At 43.3% G+C, this 21,942-nt stretch overlaps 1 protein-coding gene across 1 annotated transcript in view; it reads right to left on the bottom strand.

Moving 5' to 3' along the window:
* Positions 1-1,298: 1,298 nt before the first annotated feature.
* The window catches only part of LOC140542740 (bone morphogenetic protein 7-like), a 26,092-nt gene continuing 5,448 nt past the window's right edge, over positions 1,299-21,942 (bottom strand). Inside the window, exons 2-7 of the mRNA XM_072665658.1 lie at positions 11,685-11,871; positions 6,494-6,642; positions 4,405-4,620; positions 3,683-3,759; positions 2,844-2,954; positions 1,299-1,589 (exon numbers count right to left, since the gene is read on the bottom strand). Of these exons, the coding sequence (XP_072521759.1) occupies positions 1,440-1,589; positions 2,844-2,954; positions 3,683-3,759; positions 4,405-4,620; positions 6,494-6,642; positions 11,685-11,871 (890 nt within the window). The 3' untranslated portion in view covers positions 1,299-1,439. The remainder of the gene's footprint in view (positions 1,590-2,843; positions 2,955-3,682; positions 3,760-4,404; positions 4,621-6,493; positions 6,643-11,684; positions 11,872-21,942) is intronic.

Here is a 21,942-nt window from a genome sequence, read left to right as displayed (position 1 = left end):
ATACTTTACTTTGCATTGTATTGTATTTTCACCCTGCAGTTACATCGACTCCTGCTGGTCTCCATTTCCAGCAAATGCCTTAAAATTCGGATGTACTACCTCTCGTATTCACAGTCAGTGACATACACTATTTACAAAGGAATTGGGGCGCCTGCTCATTCACTGTTTCTTCTGAAATCGAGGGTATTAAAAAAGTGAATCCAGCTTTTGTCAGAGTAACTCTAGTCTCTACTGTCCAGGGAAGGCCTTCTACTAGATTTTGGAGGAGCATTGCTGTTAGGATTTGGTTGCAGTCAGCGGCAAAAGCCTTAGTGAGGTCAGGATGTTGGATGATCACCAGCCCACCTCATCGTTCCCAACTCATCCCATAAGGATGGAGCACCAACCATTATTCCAGAGAACAGTTTTTCCACAGCTCCACAGCCCAATGCTGGGGGGCTTTATACCCCTCTACCCCAAGTCTGGCATGACATTAAGTGGCATGGTGCCAATGGGCTCGTGTTTATCTGCTCCTGAGATTCCTATTCTATTGGCAGTACTTCTATACAGGGACTAGACATGTTGCACGGCATGTGTGCATTTGCACATCTGTGTCAGCAAAGGGTGCAACTTAAAGTAGCTGAATGTGTTCATCAGAAGGGGGGGTCCACAAACACTTGGACCAGCTCCCGAAGGCCTAACCAATGGGGGGGCTAGCTTTGGTTGTATCTACTTTAACAAGCATGAAATTAGCATTTTAATTCAGTATGGAGTTTAAATACAACAAGCATGATAACACGATTAAATAAAAAAATACAGAGTTTTTTCATTTTCAGAATGTTTCTGACCATCTCCTGGACCTAGAGAGGCTAGAAGGTCCTGAAGGCTGTATTTTGGTTGAGTGTTCTCCGTAGGTTTATAGGTAACAGTATGCCATACAGTGTCAGAAACCATGTGATCAAGTATCTTTGATCTCCCCAACCCGACTGTTTGAGTAAAATGTGTCTAATAAGCAAATTCCGAACATCAACTTGTCTCGGCTGATCCGGCATTTGCACTACTGTGTAAATTGTGTAAATCTTACCTTTTTTGACCAGACCACTACTTTAAACCTGTCTCCAGTGACATTAGCAAGGAACCAATTCCATCTTAGTTGAGAAACCAACATGCATGTCCAAAACATCCCTTCTCTTCATCTTCCCCTGTGCTCTTGGATTGAAACATGCTGTTCCAGCGTTCCGGCCTGTAATAAGACCTCCTCCCACTCTTAGCCACTTGGCTACACGTTCTCCACCACAGTTCTGGATGGCACAGGTGCTTTGAGTTTTTTCAACAAGTGGCAGTAGCACAGTTGACCAGCATTGCTCCCATTAACAAGTCCCATTAAAACGCATGGCTCCTGGAAGAACAACTGGCCTTCTTCATTCATTCTCTCAGTCTGTGACCAGAAGAACGCGTGGTCAGTGGCACCCGCAGGCTCTGACCACCATGTTGCGGTACTTCTTCAGGATGACGTTGGAGCTGTCGTCGAAGTAGAGCACGGAGATGCCGTGGAGCTGAGTGGGGGCGCAGCACGGCCTCGGGACGGAGTCCGGGTTTATGAAGTGCACCTGGAGGGAAAATAGGGATTAATGATCTATGCCGTTTATGAGATTTTTTTTTTTTTATGAGACAGGAAGCATGTGATGTTCACTTTCTGTGCTTTTACTGTCTTCTCTGTTATGGACACACTGAGGGAAACCCCTAAAAACTACGTTGGTATGGCAATAAATATTCTTTTAGTTCTTTTAGAGCAGGAATCCTTGTGCTTGCTGGGTGGAGTAGCAAGAACAGTCGGTCATTTTGATCTACTATGATATCTTAAGTCCAGATTTTGCTCTGTTAACCCCTGAAAGTCACGTTCACTGCCCACATATAGCTCATTTTTCACTTATACATTATATGGAGAAACCACCTTTCTTCCAATATTACAGTGTATTGTGCTTTTGTCAGAGTATCTGTCTCTACTCTCAAAGGAAGAAGGCTTTCTACTAGATTTTGGATCCCTGCTGTGAGGATTTGATGGTGTTCAGCGAAAGAGCGTGAGTGAGATCAGGATAATTTCAAAAGTATTGAACGGAGCATCATCGTCCATTATTCCAGAAAGCACATGTAGTTCCACTGCTCCACAGCTCAATGCTGGGGGGGCTTTATACCCCTCTATCCCACACCTGGCATTAGGCAGAATGGTGCCAATAGGCTTTATCTGCTCCAGAGAGTCCTATTCTATTGACAATACCTCTCTACAGGGACTAGTTAAACTGTGTGAGTGTGCATTTGCACATCTCTGAATGGGTCTGACTTAAAGTAGTTGAATGCATTTATCAGAAGGAGTGTCCACAAACATTTGCACATATAGTGTAGCTATATATGAAAAATTGTGCAGTAGTTTTTGTAGTAGCACTAACTTTTTACACTTCTATTAAAACTACATTGGTGTTTATTAAGTAGAAGAGGCAACCAGAGACCTCTGGCTGCTGCACAGAGTCAAAACCAAGTGAAATTCTGAGGCAAAATGTGAAGCTAATGGAAAGTCTGGAATGTTGTGTACCATTGGTTAATGTTCATGTAAAGGACACTTGAATGAATAAGTAATTAATTTACTCATTAATTAACTGTATAGACATAGCATTAAAGAATTAATGAGTTCATCTATGCTGAATTCAACAACCCAGTCGAACACTCAACCATCACAGGTTCACAATTGTGACTGTTCACTTAGTTCTGATGAAAAAACTGGATGAGACCAGAGTTGCTGTAAGACTGAGCATCTCACTCTAAAGAACGATTATCTGAAGCTCTGCTGTCTGTAAATCTGCACTTACCAGAGTCTGCACGATGGCGTGGTTGGTGGCGTTCATGTAGGAGTTTAAAGGGAAAGCACACTCTCCCTCACAGTAATACGCAGCATAGCCTTCTGGAGCTATAATCCAGTCCTACAAACACACACACACACACATACACACACACACACAGACATTAGAAGAGTACATGAAGGAGTGAGTGGGTTGTGTGTATGTCTGAAAGACTTTGAGAGAGAGAGAGAGAGAGAGAGAGAGAGAGAGAGAGAGAGAGAGAGAAATAGAGAGAAATAGAGAGACACAGAGAGACAGAAGCTGTCTCTTCTGTCTCTCTATGTCTCTCTATTTCTCTCTAAGAGACCTTAAGATCAAAAGAGAGAGACGTAGAGATCAAAAGAGCAAGAGAGAGAGACCCACAGATCAAAAGAGCATAAGAGAGAGAGGCCTAGAGACCAAAAGAGCAGAGAGTAAGATAGGGAGAGTCCAAAAGAGTGATAGCTACAGGGAGAGAGAGACAGACAGACAGACAGTGAAAGGAGACAGAGAGAGAGAGAGAGAGAGAGAGAGAGAGAGAGACAGACAGTGAAAGGAGACAGAGAGAGCGAGAGAGAGAAAGAAAGAGAGAGAGAGAGAGGCCAAATTAGCGAGAGCTACAGAGAGAGAGAGAGAGAGAGAGAGAGAGAGAGAGACAAAGAGGCTTACTGAAGCAGAGAGAGAAACACAAAAGAGAGAGAGAGAGAAAGAAAGAAAGAGAGAGACAGAGAGAGAGAGAGAGGGAGAAGAGTGGAGAGATAGAGGGGAGCGAGAACATGTGCTCTCCTGGAGTTCAGAGAAGCAGAGCTTATTGATGTGTTTCATCATACCTGCCACCCCAGGTCCCGAAAGCTGACGTAGAGTTCATGTTTCTTGCAGCCCTGCTTTGGATCCACACTGACGTTCTCTGTTACAGAGGGGGGATGTGCGTCAGATACGTTCAGAAGGAGAACAACCAGTAAATCAGAGCAAAGGAGAAAACACTCTACACCCTACTCCACATGAAGCTGACCAACCACGCCGTCTCCAATTCTACACTCTCTGGACAAAAGTATTGGGACACCTGCTCAGTCATTGTTTCTTCTAAAATCAAGGGTATAAAAAAGAGCTGATCCTGCTTTTGTTGGAGTAACTGTCTCTACACTCGGCTTTTCACTAGATGCTGGAGTGAGCACTGCTGTGAGGATTTGATTGCATTCAGAGCGTTAGTGAGGTCAGGATGTTGGATGATCACCACCCCAAACCAACTCCCCAGCTCATCCTAAAAGTATTGGATGGAGCTCAATCATCCACGCCTGGCAATTAGGCAGCATGGTTCCAATAGGTTCATGTTTATCTGCTCCAGAGAGTCCTATTCTATTGGCGGTACTTTTCCACAGAGACTAGACAAGCTGTGAATGTATGTGCACTCAGCAAAGGGTGCAACTTTAAATAGCTGAAGAAATTCAGCAGATGGGGTGTCCACAAACTTTTGGACAAATAGGATTAAAACCTGTGAAAACTGTGATTTTCCAGGTCCAATATGATACATCTATGATTTGAGATGGTCTACCTGCAGCCTCTGCCAGTTTCAGGGCCTCCTGGCTGGAAGGCGCTGTGTGTTTCGGGCCTTTGGAGCGGTTCTGGTTCCTCTGCTTGTGTCCCGAGGCTGAGCGAACGCTGCGGAGACGCACTCCGGTGGCTTTAAAGAACGCTATGACAAATGGCCGCTTGTTCTGGGGTCCTCTGCTGCCCACCAGCCCTGCCGCCCTGGGGTTTACACGCTCACCTGTAGGAGGCGACAACGAGTCACAGCAGCGACAACAGTTCAGTTAATATCCAGAGCTTTATTACGTACACCACCCATACACCACTCATACACCACCCATACACCACCCATACACCACTCATACACCACCCATACACCACTCATACACCACCCATACACCACCCATACACCACTCATACACCACCCATACACCACTCATACACCACCCATACACCACCCATACACCACTCATACACCACCCATACACCACCCATACACCACTCCACCTGTATTCTTCAGTGTTTCATTACATTCATTTTACGCTAATATTTAATTATCAGTTGATCATCAATAATTACTTGATTACTTTTATTTATGCACCAAATTAGTATTTTAATAAAACAGTGATTCCAGACACTTCTACACACACTCGACTTCTTAAGGAAGCTACTATTTATTCATTTTCTTAGCAGTTTGTGAGCAATGCTACATTGTTGAGCTAGCACTTTGTTAGCAGTCATTTGGTTAGCAGTGTTTTGCTAACACTTTGTTAGCAAAGCTACACCCTTTTGTAAGCAGTGTTTTGTTAGCCGTTCATCAGCATTGCTACAATGCTTTGTTAGCAGTGTTTTGCTAGCAGTTTGTGAGCAATGCTACATTGCTCTGTTAGCGGTGTTTTGCTAGCAATTTGTTCACAGTGCTGTCATTTTGCTAGCAATTTGTGAGCAATGCTACATTGCTCTGTTAACAATGTTTGCTAGCAGATTGTGAGCAAGTTTGTTAGCAGTGCTGTCATTTTGTTAGCAGTTTGTGAGCAATGCTACATTGCTCTGTTAACAATGTTTGCTAGCAGATTGTGAGCAAGGCTATAACATTTTGCTAGCAGTTTGTGAGCAAGGCTATAACATTTTGCTAGCAGTTTGTGAGCAATCCTATGTTGTTTTGTTAGCAGTGTTTTGCTAGCAATTTGTTCACAGTGCTGTCATTTTGCTAGCAGTTCGTGAGCAATTTTACATCGCTTTGTTAGCAATGTTTTGCTAGCAGTATGTGAGCAATGCTGTCATTTTGCTAGCAGTTTGTGAGCAATGCTACATTGCTCTCTTAACAATGTTTGCTAGCAGATTGTGAGCAAGGCTATAACATTTTGCTAGCAATTTGTGAGCAATCCTATGTTGTTTTGTTAGCAGTGTTTGTTAGCAGTTTGCTAGCAGCGCTGTGTCATTTGGTTAGCAGTATTATGTTAGCAGTTTGGGAGCAAGGCTACATCACTTTGTTAGCAATGTTTTGCTAGCAGTATGTGAGCAATGCTGTTATTTTGCTAGCAGTGTTGTGTTAGCAGTTTGGAAGCAATGCTACATCACTTTGTTAACAATGCAAGCGTTGTTAGCAGTGTCGTGTTAGCAGTGTCGTGTTAGCAGTGTCTTGTTAGCAGTGTCGTATTAGCAGTGTCGTATTAGCAGTGTCGTGTTAGCAGTGTCGTATTAGCAGTGTCTTATTAGCAGTGTCGTGTTAGCAGTGTCGTGTTAGCAGTGTCGTGTTAGCAGTGCAGTGTTAGCAGTGTCGTATTAGCAGTGTCTTATTAGCAGTGTCGTGTTAGCAGTGTCGTGTTAGCAGTGTCGTATTAGCAGTGTCGTGTTAGCAGTGTCGTGTTAGCAGTGTCGTGTTAGCAGTGCAGTGTTAGCAGTGCAGTGTTAGCAGTGTCGTATTAGCAGTGTCTTATTAGCAGTGTCGTGTTAGCAGTGTCGTGTTAGCAGTGTCGTGTTAGCAGTGCCGTGTTAGCAGTGTCGTATTAGCAGTGTCGTGTTAGCAGTGTCGTGTTAGCAGTGTCGTGTTAGCAGTGTCGTATTAGCAGTGTCGTGTTAGCAGTGCCTTTGACGCTCGTTGTGTAACCCACCTTCAACACTCTCCAGGGCCAGCAGCAGGCCCAGGTTTTGACTCGGGTGCAGCAGCCAATGGTTGCTGGTGGCCGTGAGGTCAAACACCAGCCATCCTTCTTCAGCTGCCCACACTACCCGAGAGTCCAGCAGGAACAGATCCGATTCCCTGCAAGAGAACATACATAAACACCCATATATAAACACACTCAGAACGTCAGACTGGCACAGAGCTTAGCCCATCTGTACTCAAGCACAATCTATGACCCCCAGCCACCTCATTCATTACAGGTCTACAGGATCTGAAGACCACTGAAGACCAGATATCGTTTGAGAGGTGGGCTTTTCTCAGCACAGAAATGATGCTGATATGGTAATTGGTGGTGTGTGTGGTGTTTGTGACTCTGTCTATAATGAAACATGCAGTTGATCAATGTGTTTCGAGCACTGATGATATCCTCAATATGCTTAGAAAAGCTAATTGCGTATCATAACACAATTTATCAGAATGCGATAAAAAATTATCATTATTTTCCCCAGCTCTAATATATAGTAATTAAATCTTTAAAGTATTAAATATGTAATACACTGTATTTTAACAAGTGACATCCTAAACCTAGTGTAAGTATCTGATATTGTAAGTATCTGATGTTGTAAGAATATTATAAAAATATTATTATTATTATTATTATTATTACCATTTACCATTCCATCAAAACCAGCACAACACGTCATGCTAACAGCTTCTTCCCCAGAGCTGTAGCGCTCCTCAATCACAGTGGTCACCTCCCACTGTAAACCTCTAAACTTACAACTGAACTGTACCAAACCGGACTGAACAGCTATTTGCACTCTGCCTATTTTGCACTATGACTATTTGCACACCTGTACAGATGTTCCTTTCTTTTCTGTAAATATATTTTTTTCAGCTCTTTATTACCTTTATTACCTTTAGTACTTTTTACTTTTTTAATTTATCCCCTACCCTATTTATTGTTTAGTGTCATTTTCCTTTAGTTTAAGACTGTGTTCTGTGTTTCTTTGTTACTTGTCATACGTGTTGCTCTCACCAAGACAAATTCCTTGTATGGGTAACATACTTGGTGAAATAAAGAGATTCTGATTCTGATTCTGATTCTGATTTTACTTCATTTTTTAAATCTAATTTTATCTACTGGAAGTGTCTTATTCCAATGGTGGATCAATTTACTAAATTACCTGTTATTTCTTGAATAAAGCAAAACTACAGAAGAGACTTAACTAGTTAAAATAACTAAAAACAAGTTGAAATAAATAAATGAATCACTAAAATAATCTTTTATTTATTTATTTATTTTAAGTTTTCCATGGTTTAACACAGTGTAGCTGCTCTGTAGAAATAGAAATGCTCTAAATTAGTTGGAATAAACTCTTATTTTACAGTAACTTCCATTGAGTTAACAGCATTTTTGCCTTTGTCCCGCCGGTGGGCCGAAAGTGTTATTCCAAACTTCTATTACCAAAGAATCGCCCCTCCAGATTGCAGTTGCTGAGTAACACACATTAGTGTGTAATAAGCCTTGCTACATTAAGGAGTTTTTATTGCATGCTAGAAAAAGTCAGTTTTTTTTCTGACATGCACAAACACCCACCACACAACCACAACACACTGTCCCGTACACGCAACCCGTACGCCAGTTTCCAACAACACGCTGAGGTCAAATCACCGCCACCATTCGTGACTTCTTTATGAGTCGTTTGTGGAGATGTACAGAGCAGAGATATGACACACAGCGAGAGATCCCAGCGATTAGCCCGCCTGTGTGGTAGGTGATATGAGCGGCCCTCACGCCGCCGACCTCAACAAAGCAGAGGAAGCATCGCAAAAGTCAAAGTCGACATGCAGCAGCTTGCCCTGGAAACGGCGTCACAGTCGGCCCCTCCGTAAACTTATCACAGATTAAAATTCCTGTCTGATCCAGGCAAGATAGCGCAGGAACAATGGCTGGGTTTACGGTTTGGGTTTCAGACCCCTCAGGGGGTTTGCTGTGTTCTGCTGCCGTCGCCTCGCTGTCTGTCTGCGGGATGCGTCTGCATCACAATAGGTGTGCTGGGGATGATTCACAACATGGGGGGGTGGGGGGATCCTACACTGCCTGTCAAAGGGAACACCTTGTCTTCGTCTTTTGATTTTGTGCTGGAGTCATGTTTGATTTCGAAAGCGTTTGGAGGTCTGTGACCACACACTGATTCGATCACAGCTCTTTAGGAAGCGATACAGATCGTACAGCTCAGGTTCCGACGCCGTTCTGTTTGATTTGATTCAGAACTGTTTGAACTTATCTGAACTGAGAACAGGCGGAGAATTTATGTTGGGCAAAAGGAGCGTCTGCCATTGATGTTTCTGTTATAATCAATTCTGATTCCTCAAATCAGCGCAGTGTGATTGGCTGCTTACAGACTGCTGCACTTTCTGACCCAAATCGGCTTTAAAAACCCGGAAGGTTCGAGTGCTGTTAAAAACAACCAAAACAAAGGACCATTATTTACTTCAACAGTTCTGAAGGCCGGGAGTCACCCGTCGTTTTGACAAGCAGTTGATTATAAAAAGTGTGAGTGTGGGGGTAGAGGCCAAAAGAATGAGAGAGAGAGGGAGGGAGAGAGGGAGAGTTACAGGGCGAGAAAGAGAGGGAGCTATAGGGTAAGAATAAGACAATGAGAAATAGAGTTATAGGGTGAGAGAGAGAGAGAGAGAGAGAGAGAGAGAGAGATGAGTTACAGAGCAAAAATAAAAAGCGTGAGAGAGCGTTGTAAGGTGAGAATAAGAAAATGAGAAAGAGAGAGAGAGGAAGAGTTACAGGGCGAAAAAGAGAGAGAGCAATAGGGTGAGAATAAGAGAATGAGAGAGAGGGAGAGTTACAGGGCGAGAAAGAGAGAGAGTTATGGGGGAGAATGAGAGAGAGCTATAGGGCGAGAATAAAAGAATGAGAAAGAGGGAGAGTTACAGGAAGAGAAAGAGAGAGAGCTTTAGGGTGAGAATAACACAATGAGAAATAGAGTTATAGGGTGAGAAAGAGAGAGAGAGAGAGAGAGAGAGTTATAAAAGCAAAAAGTTAAAAAAGTGCGAGCGAGAACTTTGTATGGTGAGAATGAGAAAGAGAGAGAGAGGAAGAGTTACAGGGCGAGAAAGAGAGAATGAGAGAGAAAGTGGGAGAGTTACGGGAAGAGAAAGAGAGAGAGATCAATAGGGTGAGAATAAGACAATGGAAAAGAGAGACAGGGCGAGAGTTACAGGGCGAGAAAGAGAGAGTTATAGGGGAGAATGAGAAAGAGCGAGAGGGAGAGATAGCTATAGGGTGAGATAGAGAGAAAAAGTTAAAGGACGAGCTATAGGACGAGGGTAAGAGAATGAGAAAGAGAGAGTTATAGGGTGAGAAAGAGACAGAGAGAACAAGAGAGAGAGTGACAAAGAGCGAGAGTAGGAGGTATAGGGAGAGAAAGAGAGAGTGCAAGATATAGGGTGAGAACATGAGAGAGAGAGAGAGAGAGAGAGAGAGAGAGAGGGTGAGACTTATTGGGTGAGAGAGAAAGAGAGAAATAGCTATTAAGGGTGAGAAAAAGAGTGAGCAAAAGAGAGGGAGTTATTGGCCGAGAGAATGAGAGACAGTAAAAGTTATAGGACATGAATGAGCGAGTGTGAAAGAGAGAGAGCGAGAGAGAGAGAATGAGAGAGAGTGAGAGAGGGCCGTTAAGTGTTTGTTGAACATGAATTCTGTGAGACGTGTGAGAGCTGACGGATCAGACTGAGATACACGGGTGAAGATGAAAAGACTGAAGGAGTGAGCAGATTGAGGGGATTGATGTGGGGCTGGAGGAAGGTGGAGGTAGACGCTGGTAGAGATGGAGTAGCTCTTCTCCTCCTGAAGCCTCTCCGCCTCACTAGCTGACAGTAATGGCTTTGTAATGGCCGCCGCGCTCATAGTCCGCTAACAGCCACGCTGTAAATCAGCGGCAGGAATTCAGTGGGAGAACTGGCACTGGACACCTACCACCGGGCAGGCCCATCAGTATGAGTGTCTGTGTGTGTGTGTGTGTGTAAATGTGTGTACATCCCTCCCACATTCAGACCCAGACTGAGTGGGCGGTAGCATATGTTTCATCTCATACAATTCACCCAAGGCTTTCTGTAAGGCTTTCATATTAAACTCCAATAAACTCTAACACACCACAGCTGGGGGCGGACTTTAAACACTGCATCCGCTCTCTCCAAAACAACCTCTGACAGATAGGGGTGTAAAAATGCACCAGTCTGAAGGTGGAGCTGCAACTGTGCTGATTTAAGATTTTTGCAATAAATTATAAGATGTAATTTATTTGTTTGGGGCTAAAAAAAAAAACAACATTCTCAGACTGTTTTCACACATCAACACCCAAAGCAATGGTTGCTGGATTGTTTTTACTGCTCAAAAAGACTCCACTAACATTGGAGTGTTGAGTTGGTTCTTTAAAAAACTCTAAATTTCACTAAAACAATCAAAAAACATCAAATGAAATTAAATTAAAATGAAGCTGAGAAATCTGAGATTCTATCATGTCTTAAATAATTTCCTAAAGAATCAGAATAAAGCTTCCCACTTAAGTGGTTCTCACTTCCATTGCAGTTGCTAGGCTTTTACTATGGTGTTGCTAAGTGGTTACTGGATGGGTGCTATAGTATGGCTAAATGGTTGCTATGATGTTTCAGGTGGTTGCCATGATGTTGCTTAGTGGTAACTACGGTGTTGGGAGTTGGTTGCTAGGCAGTTTCCATAGTATCTATAAAATCATATATTCATATAAAATCATGAATCAATTAGATTTCCACCTTCAGTGTTTTCCACGTCTAGGGTAGTAGCTGAGCTATGTGGTTTATATGTGGTTTATATGTTGTTGTTAGGTGGTTGCTATGGTGTTTCTAAGGGGCTGCTATGCAGCTGCAAAGTAGTCGCTATGTTATTCCCAGTGGTTGTTATGGTTTTGCTTTGGTGTTGATATGGTGTTCTATTGGTTTTAAACCATAGTGCCTGGTGCTACAGTGTGGCCAAGTGGTTGCTATGGTGTTTCCGGTGGTTGCTAGGGTGTTGTGAGTTGTCTGCTAGGCAGTTTCCATGGCATCCCAGGAGTTGCAATGCACATTTAAGAAAATAAAAATCATTAATGACATCACAATCATGCTGGATGATTCATGCTCACCTGCCGTCCTGCTCTCGGAGCACCTGATACACGCTGACGTGGAACGTCTCGTTTTCGTACCGCTCATGCACAAACTCCTTGTAGACGCGGAACTCTGCGGCAGTTACCGTTTCTCCGTCTGGGATGCGGGACAGGTCGAAGCGGTGGTACTGATGGAACACATTAGGGTCCTCCTCAGGATCCACGACTAGCAGAGGAGAATACACAAATTAGCACACTATTCACACGCCGGAGCAAAACCTACAACACTCTGTTCAGTTCAGTTCTGGTCTCTGCGAACCCACAGCGTTGCTTAGAGGAACAGTTCAGCGAAACATTAAATGAACATGACTGAACACAAAACACATCCAGATCTTCATCTGCTTGGAGCAGACACACACAGACAAACAGCAGATGTGGTTTAGGGAGTGGGTTTGACTCACTATAGTAACAAAACAAGGTTTTATCTGTGCTGTTTTACTAGTTTGTGGTTTCGTAAAAAAGTTACCATCTTTTTAACCAGTTTTCCAGAGCTACCGTCATTTTTGCACCACTGTTTTCTACTGTAACAAATATTGAACTTTGTGAATGGTGTAACCCCTACTACGTCTTCCTCTTACCACCTTTTTTACTAGTTTTCCAACACTAGGAAGATATGCAGACCCAGGCAACACGCTCAGGAAAACAGTCCCAATAAAGTCACTGAAAATTTTTCATTTTCTCTGTATTACCGAGTATATCTGAGTAACACTGTATCATATCATATTGCATCAATTTCTGAATTTTGTGAATCCATTTCTGTGACGTCACAGGAGGCAGGAGTCACTGCGGCCACGCCCACTGAGTGGCAACGCTAGCGTTCAGTGTGAAGGCCGCTAACACAACAACGAGAAAGAGCTTTTGTGCGACTGATTGCACGAACAAATTCGACCCCAGTTTGTTGTACGCTCCTCTCTGCACGATATGATTCGATACACTGAATTGAATCAGTGTAACGACTCATATCGTAACAAATACTGACTCGTGAATCATGAATTCCTGTTCCACATTGTTTCTTTGTCTTTCCTGACCAGTTTTAGCATAACAGCTACATAGACTCTAATAAAAACTCTGAGAGCTCCAGAAAAACTGAATCATGTTCATTGTAGCAGCCGTACATAGACTTTACGTAGACTTTTAGCAAACATTCCCAAAAGGTTAGTGAAACTCCTTTGTTTCTCTGTACTGAATCGATGCAACCATCAGATCATAATGAATACAGAATTTTGAATCGTGAATCATGAATCACGAATCGTTTCACTCCAGTTATTTCCTGGCCTTTCCTGACCACTTTTCCAGAGCTAGCATAAGAGCTCATATAGAGCAAACAGAGCTCCAGAAATGTCAACCAAACTTCATTTTCTCTGTATTAAATAAATGTACAGCTGTACTGTATCAAATCAAATACAGAATCATGTTCATTGTAGCAGCCCTAATATTTCTTACGGCCTTTTTTCCAGAGCTAGCATCACAGCTACGTAGACTTTTAGCAAACATTCCCAAAAGGTCAGTGAAACTCTTTCGTTTCTCTGTACTGAATCGGTGTAACCATCATATCGTAATGAATACTGAATTTTGAATCGTGAATCATGAATCGTGAATCATGAATCGTGAATCTTTCCACTCCAGTTATTTCCTGGCCTTTTTCTGACCAGTTTTCCAGAGCTCCAGAATTGTCAACCAAACTTCATCTTCTCTGTAAATAAATGTACAGCTGTACTGTATCATATCAAATACAGAATCCTCTTCATTGTAGCATCCTTACTATTTCTTACAGCCTTTTTTCCAGAGCTGGCATCACAGCTACATAGACTCCAGCTGAGCTTAGCTTATATTTAATCCTAAAGGTTTGCCTAAATTCCCTCAATTCATTCAATCTTAAACTACCACGCCGCACCACACACCACTCCTACACTGAACACACACACACACACACTCCCACCGCAGTTCGCCTCATCTCGTAAAAGCCGTGCTGTCAGAATGGCTGCGGAATCAAACGCAGAGCTAACGCTTGATTGGCTCACCCACATCAGTGCGTCCAAAAAAGAAATGTTTGCTTCCACAAGCCAGAGCTTGATCTGGCTGCCTGCGACTCTGGTACACATGAATTATGGGTGCATTGTGTGTATGTGTGTGTGTGTGAGCGTGCTCCCACTGGCTTCAGACCCAAATCACACACATGTGCCGACCACAAGAAAAGCTCTGTAAAAGGCCTGGCCCGGAAACCAGCGGTGCCCCACACACACATACACACACACACACACACACATATGGACACACACACATAAACCCAGATTAATGCACACACACACACATACATTGTACACATACTGAAAATGTTGCTAAGCAGTAGGAGCTCAAAGACACATGTGGGACATTATGGCCTTTATAGGCCTTGTTAAGCCTCAGGTGACCTCAGCTGCACTCCACACCATTTGTAGGCCTGCTCCTGGTCTAAGTCATGAAAATATATGGCCTCAACTCAGCTAAATTCCCACTGGCATCACAGACCAGGGCCCATATAATTCAAGTGTCTCCGATTAGAGAAATTCATCTAAGATTTCCTCTAACCTTCCAACCCCCACAGCCCAGCTGCTCTGTATGTAAATAATAGCCTGGAAGTCCTGGATTTCCAGATGATAGTGAGGGTGGGTACTGTAGGGCAGAACTGATGCACTATATGGACAAAAGTATTGGGACACATCTCTTAATCACTGCTGAAATCAGGTGTTTTGTTCAGTGCTTTTGCCACAGGTGTATAAAATCCAGCCCCTAGCCATGAGGTCTGTCTGTAAAATACATTAGTAAAAGAATGGGAGGTTCTAAAGAGCCCACTGAGCATGGTTCTGTAATAGGAGCCACTGCTGCAAAAACAAGAAGTCAGCTGGTGATTTATTTTTTATCCCTCCTAGATCTTCCACCATCAACTGTGAGTGGTATTACTGAGAAAACTAAAGAATTTAGGAACCACCCAGCAACTCAGCCATAAGTATGAGACCACGTAAAGTTACAGAGCGGGTCGCAGGATAACTGCAGAGCTCCAAACCTGCTGTTAGGGCTGCAAATGGGGGCCAACTCTACATTAATGCCTATGGGTTTAGAATGGGATGTCATAGAAGCATAATGTGTGGGTGTAATGTGTAGTTGTCCCAATACTTTTGTCCAGCTTGAACCTGGCAAGTCTTTACATTGTGTCAGCTATCATGATAAACGGACCAATAGCAATACTCCAAAATGACCCATTAAGACTTAGGACTGGTGTTCTGGGCGACTTTGTGGTGGATGACACAGCTTGCATAGTCCCTATAGAGAAGTACGGCCAATAGAATAGGACTCTTAATCTGGAGCAGATAAACATGAGCCTGTTGGCATCATGGCCTCTCAGAGGTACAACAGAGACAGTTACAGGCCATCCTGATGCCGGTTCACCAGTTGACCACTGACCATTGCATACCAGGAACATCCTACAAGACCTGCCTAAAGTTTTGGAGACCCAGTCAGTCGTCTAGCCAAGTTGTGATGGCTAGACAACTGATTGGGTCAGCACATCTTCAAAGCATCAGGCAGGTCTTGTGGAGTGTCCTTCCCGGCTGTCCTTACTTGGACCATTTTTGGTATGTACTGACCACTGCATACCAGGAACACCCACCTAACACAAGACCCATCCGATGTTTTGGAGATGCTGACCCAGTCAGTCGTCTAGCCATCGCAATTAGCTTTTAGCAAGAGCTGACTGTTCACTTTCTGTCTAATATGCATATTCCACTCTTTAACAGATGCCAGATAACCAGATAAGCAATGTCATTCACATCGTCTGCCTGCGGTTTTAATGTTATGGCTAATCGCTGCATATGTTCACCTCGTTTCAACCTTTTAATGGAACGTTAATGCAATAAATAAACAACTTTACGACCCTCATTCAAGGATCTTTCCAACCATTAAGGTAAAGCAATCCACCGGCTTCAGAATAAATTGATTCTACAGCAACAGCTCATTCAGACGTCTATGCAAAATCTAGAATTTTGGCTAAAGCATGCTCTCTCTCTCTAACTCTCGCTTTCTCTCTCTGAGAATATTTGTACATTTGAGCACAGCTGCAGGAAGACATCACATGTTTGTCACATTTGGTCAACATTATGACATTTATGAGCATGTTCATCCACACACCCTATAAAAGCCCTGCACAACTACTCGACAAAGGAAAAACAGCATCCAGCGCGAATGCGAGGAAGGGAATTTGCAGAGGAAAATCCATGAGTTCACAGCGAAACCTTGGCAGATGTTGAAGTCAACCCCCCTCCAAGTGTTGTCCCCACCCCAGCTGAAAGCCACTCAGAGTTTCCAGCCCGTGGCAGAAGCTGAAATGCTCCTTGGAGGTTTCTAGGACTGTTTTCGTGGCTCTAGCCAATCCTTTTGGCCCTGAGAAGCTTTAACTTTGCTGTTAAACTAAAGGTGACCCAAGGCAAGACCTCGGTGAGACAACAAACAATTGAGGCTTTTATTAGCAGTAAAGCTTTGAACTTGAATCAGTTCTAATTTCTTAGAAAGGACCATATTTGAGATGCAATATATGTCCAAATATTTGTGGACACCTCTTTGAATGAATTCAGTGCATTCAGCTACTTTACGTTGCACAGATGAGCAAACACACACACATAGGGACTAGACACAGCTTGCCTAGTCCCTGTAGAGAAGTACTGCCAATAGAATAGGACTCTCTGGAGCAGATAAACATGTTGGCACCGTGTCTAATGCCAGGTGTGGGCATCAATAAATGATGGTTCTTCTACAATACTTTTGGGATGTGTTGGGGAGTTTGTGACGAGGTGGGGTGGTGATCATTCAAAATCCTGACCTTACTAACGAATGCAATCAAATCCCAACAACAATGCTCCTCCAAAATCTAGTACAAAGCCTGGACAGACAGACGGTTACTCCAACAAAAGCAGAATGCAGAACTATACACTGAATGAGCAGGTGTCCCAATACTTTTGTCCAAATCGCACTTAAAGGAAAAAATTCTACAGCATCCCTCAAAGACCCTTTGTAGCACCTTCTTCAAGACTGCAACGCTCAGCCCTAGGAGTGGCGTTTGGTGCTGGGAGGGATTGGAGGGGGGTCACACATTGGTCATTGATGATGACAGAAATGATCACCCTTCGTTTTACACACATCCTGCCCGCAAGCTGCCACCCATGACATCATGGCCTACGGAACGGCCGTGGAGCATGCGTCACCGTTCCACCGGTTCCACCATGGCGCACTAATGAACGTGAGCAGCCAGCCGAGAGCGAGAGAGAAAGGCAGAGAAAGAGAGAGAGTAAGAGAGAGAGTGAGTAAACGCAAAGCAGGGCGCATACTGAAGGCAGCTAGTCATTTGTTTGACCGCAATTAAACACTGGAAAGAAAAGCAGGGGCATTTTATGGAGGCAATAATTGCTTGTAAGGGTTTCGTGTGTTTACGTTAAAGACCATTAGCTGCAAAAAGATCAGCGCTCAGATATGCAAACTGCTCCCTGCGCATGCATTTCAACACTCTGCTTTTAGCTCCGAGCCTCGAACGCCAAGACACAGCGCAGGGCAAACATTTCTAATTGATGCAGTCTCGTATGATTAGAACAAGGTGGATTTTTTTTTGGGGCTCTCCGCAGCTGGACTGGGCTCTAAATTGGTTCCAGCGTTTGTTACGATAAGAGTTGTGACTTGGGCCGCGAAAGCAGGTCAAAAGTCATGTGTACCATTGGGGACGATACATTCTCGGTTAGCTTAATTAGCTTTATTTATTAGCCGGACTCAATTGACGCCGCAACGCTCTCGTCGCAAGCGTGTTCTTTCGATGGGGATGTTGTTATAAGCTCGTTTAGGCCCAGATCTAATGAGCTACACACGTACACTACAGCACAGAAGTGCATTTTTATATTTCTTACCCATTAACATTAACTACACTGTGTGGACAAAAGTATTGGGACACTTGCTCATGCAGAGTTTTTTGGAAATCAAGGCTATTAAAAAGAGCTTATCTTGTTTTTGTTGTTGTAGTTGTTTTGTTGAGTAACTGTCTCTACTGTCCAGGGAAGAAGGCATTCTGCTAGATTTTAAAGGAGCATTGCTGTGAGAATTTGGTTGCATTCAGCAAGAAGAGCATTAGTATGGTCAGGATGTTGGATGATCACCACCCCACATCATCTTCCTCAACTCATCCTGAAAGTATTGGTGAGTATCCAGAGAGATCCACAGTTTCACAACTCAATGCTGGGGGGCTTAATACCCCTCTAGCCCAAGCCTGGTATTAGGCACGGTGCCAATAGGTTCATGTTTATCTGCTACAGAGAGTCCTATTCTGTTTTGCCTTGTCTTTGTTTCCTGAAGATAAGGTGACATGCTCCCGCCACATGACGAGGGTCTTACTCACAGTGCGTACGGACACAAATGGGGGGAATGGAGCTTTTATTAGCTTTCGGTAGAGCACTTTTGAAAGGCCATAAGGCCTTGGTCAGCTGCACACAGCTGTAGCTCAGAGATGCTGGTCCAGAGCCGGTTCAGTTGGGAAACTCAGCACTGAAAAGAGGAGTGCTGCTTTGAATACATGAATACGGGATTAAAATACTGTTGTATGTGAAAGCCTGGGCATTCTTGGCACCCATTGGCACCAGTTACTGATTTATCTCATGAAAAAACTAAACCAGAAAATCACAGCTTGGAAGAAAAGGGAGAGTTGGGAATTTTGTCTCACTCATCTTTGCAGAGAGCCTCTAGTTCTGAAATATTGTTGGCCTGTCTTGCTGTACAGCTTGTGGGTCATTCCAAAGGCTTCAGTTTGCATCTCTTTAGGTAGCTCATGGTGGATGTTTTACTACAGAGGTTTGTTCTGGATCATCTGGATCCTGTTGTTGAAGCTATTCTCTTTCCAACATCAGCTTTGTAACAGCCAGGATTTGCTGGTATTTTGTGGACCCCATTCTTCCCTTTACCCAGTGTCACTGGCAACAACACAACCTCAAAGCTTTCACAGTTGGCAAGGTGTTCTTCTCATGAAATGCAGTTCCTTCTGTTCTGCAAAATGTAACTTGTGCTGGTTGTGCTGAGCTCTATTACGTCCACAGAGCTGGCCCAGTTTGATGGAAAACCATGAATCTATCAAGCGTGCACCGGAGCAAACAGACTGGGAGTGCCTTTCAGGCGTGAAAGTCATCACTTCCATTCCAAATCTTCCATTTATCCATGCTTTTAGCTTTGCTCTCTCCTTTACTGATAAACACACTTCTTCCACATCTTCCAAGCACCCATACAGTCCTATGTAGGTGTCTATGCACATTTTCAAAGGTGGATGAAAGTGGACGCTTAATGGCCCGGCTCGTTAGCAAAGCATTTTCAACTGATTCTGAACTGATAGGATTAAAGTGAACACTATTGTGTGAAGTGTGTCCAACCTTGCAGCACCAGCTATGAAAATACACATTTGTAGGAGTGCAGATAGCAGATGGTTGACTGAATGAGTGAAATGGAAATCCGCGGACTACCATTTAGCCACAGGCCCATGTGGTTTGCATCTAGTGTTTTTTTTCTCAAACAATTATTCAAGCTTTTAACCACCAAGCTTTATAACATGACGCTCAGCCACACTTCCTGCAGTTAAAATCCCAAATCTCGCTCAGAGTGTCCCTGTTTAGAACAGGCAACTACAGGCTCCACTTCAGGCGAGGACAAATGAGCTCCCTGAGAAGAGGATTTTAGGAATAGGGTTTTAGGAATCTGGTCTCGCAGCTGATCTGCTTGCTTTTTCCCCAGTCAGCTTATCAACATAAACAGGTGGATTTGGAGCCTATTTGCTTGCACTACAGGCCTCTCCAATGAGTTAAGCTAAGCTGGAGGGAATCCCTACATTCAACAAATAATGTATTGCAATACTACCATAGGTAGTCATCACACAATATCATGCTCGTATGCCGCTTGATAAATAAGACTGCAGATGACTCACAGTGGGTGTTCGATGAAATGAGCTTTAGGGGTTATTTATGAACAATCTAAGGACGGATGATATCGTCAGATAAATGCATGTGTGTATGGATACTCTATAGATAATAATGGTGTATTTCTATGTAATGCTAATCCAGGTATAGCCTAATTTAAATATTTTATAAACATTTATGTATTGTTATCAGCAGATATATACATTTACCCAACCTAGTCTAAAATAAGTATTTTTATTTGTTATTTAGATTACAGTTTTATGCAATAGGGCTGGGCAATTAATAGAAAAGGGGTGACTGACATTGTGAACATCTAATCGATGTAATCTTGCCCATATTAATTATTGTTGGTGGAACACCGAGCCAACTGAGCAACTCAAGCAGCTTATAAAATCGATCATTAATCGAAATCGAGGTAAAATGTTCACTTAATCATGATACTGATTTACAATCATATCGCCCAGCACTACTTTGTAACTGTGTCATGACTTACGTTCCCATTTCCCCCTGTTTTATGGTCTGTAGACAAGTTTAAATTTTAGACTCTGACTTTTATCCTTTTGTTATCTCCATTAACCAACGCATATGTGGTGTCAAGCATGAGCTAGAAGTTAGAAATCCTATAAAATTACAGCAGTCTCTTTGTAAAAGCCCACAGCTTCTTGGGCTTAGTGTTCAAAGTGCGACCTAGACAGAGCTAAGACCCACCAACAACGTCCATCAAAGCCACATATCCTTGCATGCTAAAGGGAAGAGGCCACAGTGCGCCGAGGTAAGAAGGGAAAAGATCGCAGAACAGCTGGTTCTTGCTGCAAAGCGCAAAAAAAACTCAGGCACATCTGTATCAGCCCGTGGCAGATCCCCAGGTAAAACACAAGCCGGGGGAAAAAATGAAAGCTGAATGGTTCCAAAGCAGCAGCTTCACCATCAGGCTGCAGCTGGCCTCCTGGATAGCTCTCTGAGTTTATGACACGATTGTAGAAGTAATTCCAGCCTGAACTATTGCTCTTTTCACTGCAAGCACAGCTTTGAGGAACCGTCAATTGCAGTGGCACAGCATTTGCTTGGGATGTACACGATAGAAAGAACATGGTCCTGGCTTATTAAGTCTAAAAATGCTTAAAGACCCACTGTTCATTCCAACAACTGTACAAAATATGAATGTCGTGGTTCCAGTCCCTTTTAGTCCATGCTGTCAAATTTGTAATCAAAGTCAGTGCAGTAGAGGCTAAATGAGGCACACTCATGTGGTAGACCCTCCCCCTTCTTCCAGACTAGGCATGTCTCAGACCGCCTTCATTGAGCTTACAGCGCAGAAGCAGAGCATGTGTTTCCCCTGGATATCCAGTTTGTCCAGTAAGTCCAGCTCAGCTCTGTTTACTTTGTTTACTCGGTTTACTCTGCTGAGACCAACCCCCAAGTTGAACCCCCAAGCTGCTGCTGTGAGAGAGTCCGCTCGCACCGGTGACGATTACAAGAAAATAGATGGTATACTGCAATTTCTCAAGAGCGCTATCCGAGACCGAATACAAATACTAGTGAGTCTACAGCACATCTTACTACACTAATCAGCTGGCTGGCTAACAGCTTATTGGATCACACTGGCCATTTATACTAACATCAGACTTACTGGAAAACAAACGTAAAGAACCAAAAGCACAACGCCACATGATCAATAATATCATGATCAACTAGCTGGTTGCCTGACAGCTTGACTACAACTCAGCTACTTCACTGAACTGAAAGGATACGACACCGGTCCTACAGATGGTCTTTTCCGGCCAACACTGTTGATCACTTGATTCCTAACTGTAACCCTGCTTTCTTATGATTAGCACGGGGGGAAACTAACTGTTGAAATTAGACACTGGAGACGGAAAGACTGGAGAAAATGTTCTGTTCTGTCAGTTCCCATTAAACCATATGGGGATACATGGCTGCTAGACGCTATGGTGGCCACACTTTTGAGAGCCGTTGCTTCTTACAGTCGCTGGTTCATCTAGTCATATGGTCAAGTTTAAGTTAAAATAAATCAAATAGCTTTTTACCCCCTGAAATGTATCTGAAATGTATCTGATCACATTTCATGTCTGTAGGTTTGCTACTTTAGAGCTACTAGGCCAATGTTGCCTGTCTAACAACTAACAACTAATAGTGCATGTAGACTAATTAGCATTGTTCTAACTGCATAAATCACCACACACTTACCTCAGAGTGTGTCAGGTTGTTCAGTAATCTTGAGAAGACTTGCTTATGTGGTTTCTGAGACC

Source organism: Salminus brasiliensis, chromosome 21, assembly GCF_030463535.1.
Source record: "Salminus brasiliensis chromosome 21, fSalBra1.hap2, whole genome shotgun sequence".
Lineage (NCBI taxonomy): Eukaryota > Metazoa > Chordata > Actinopteri > Characiformes > Bryconidae > Salminus > Salminus brasiliensis.
Note: the sequence above shows the minus strand (reverse complement) of the source record. Positions and strands in the feature narration are given on the sequence as shown.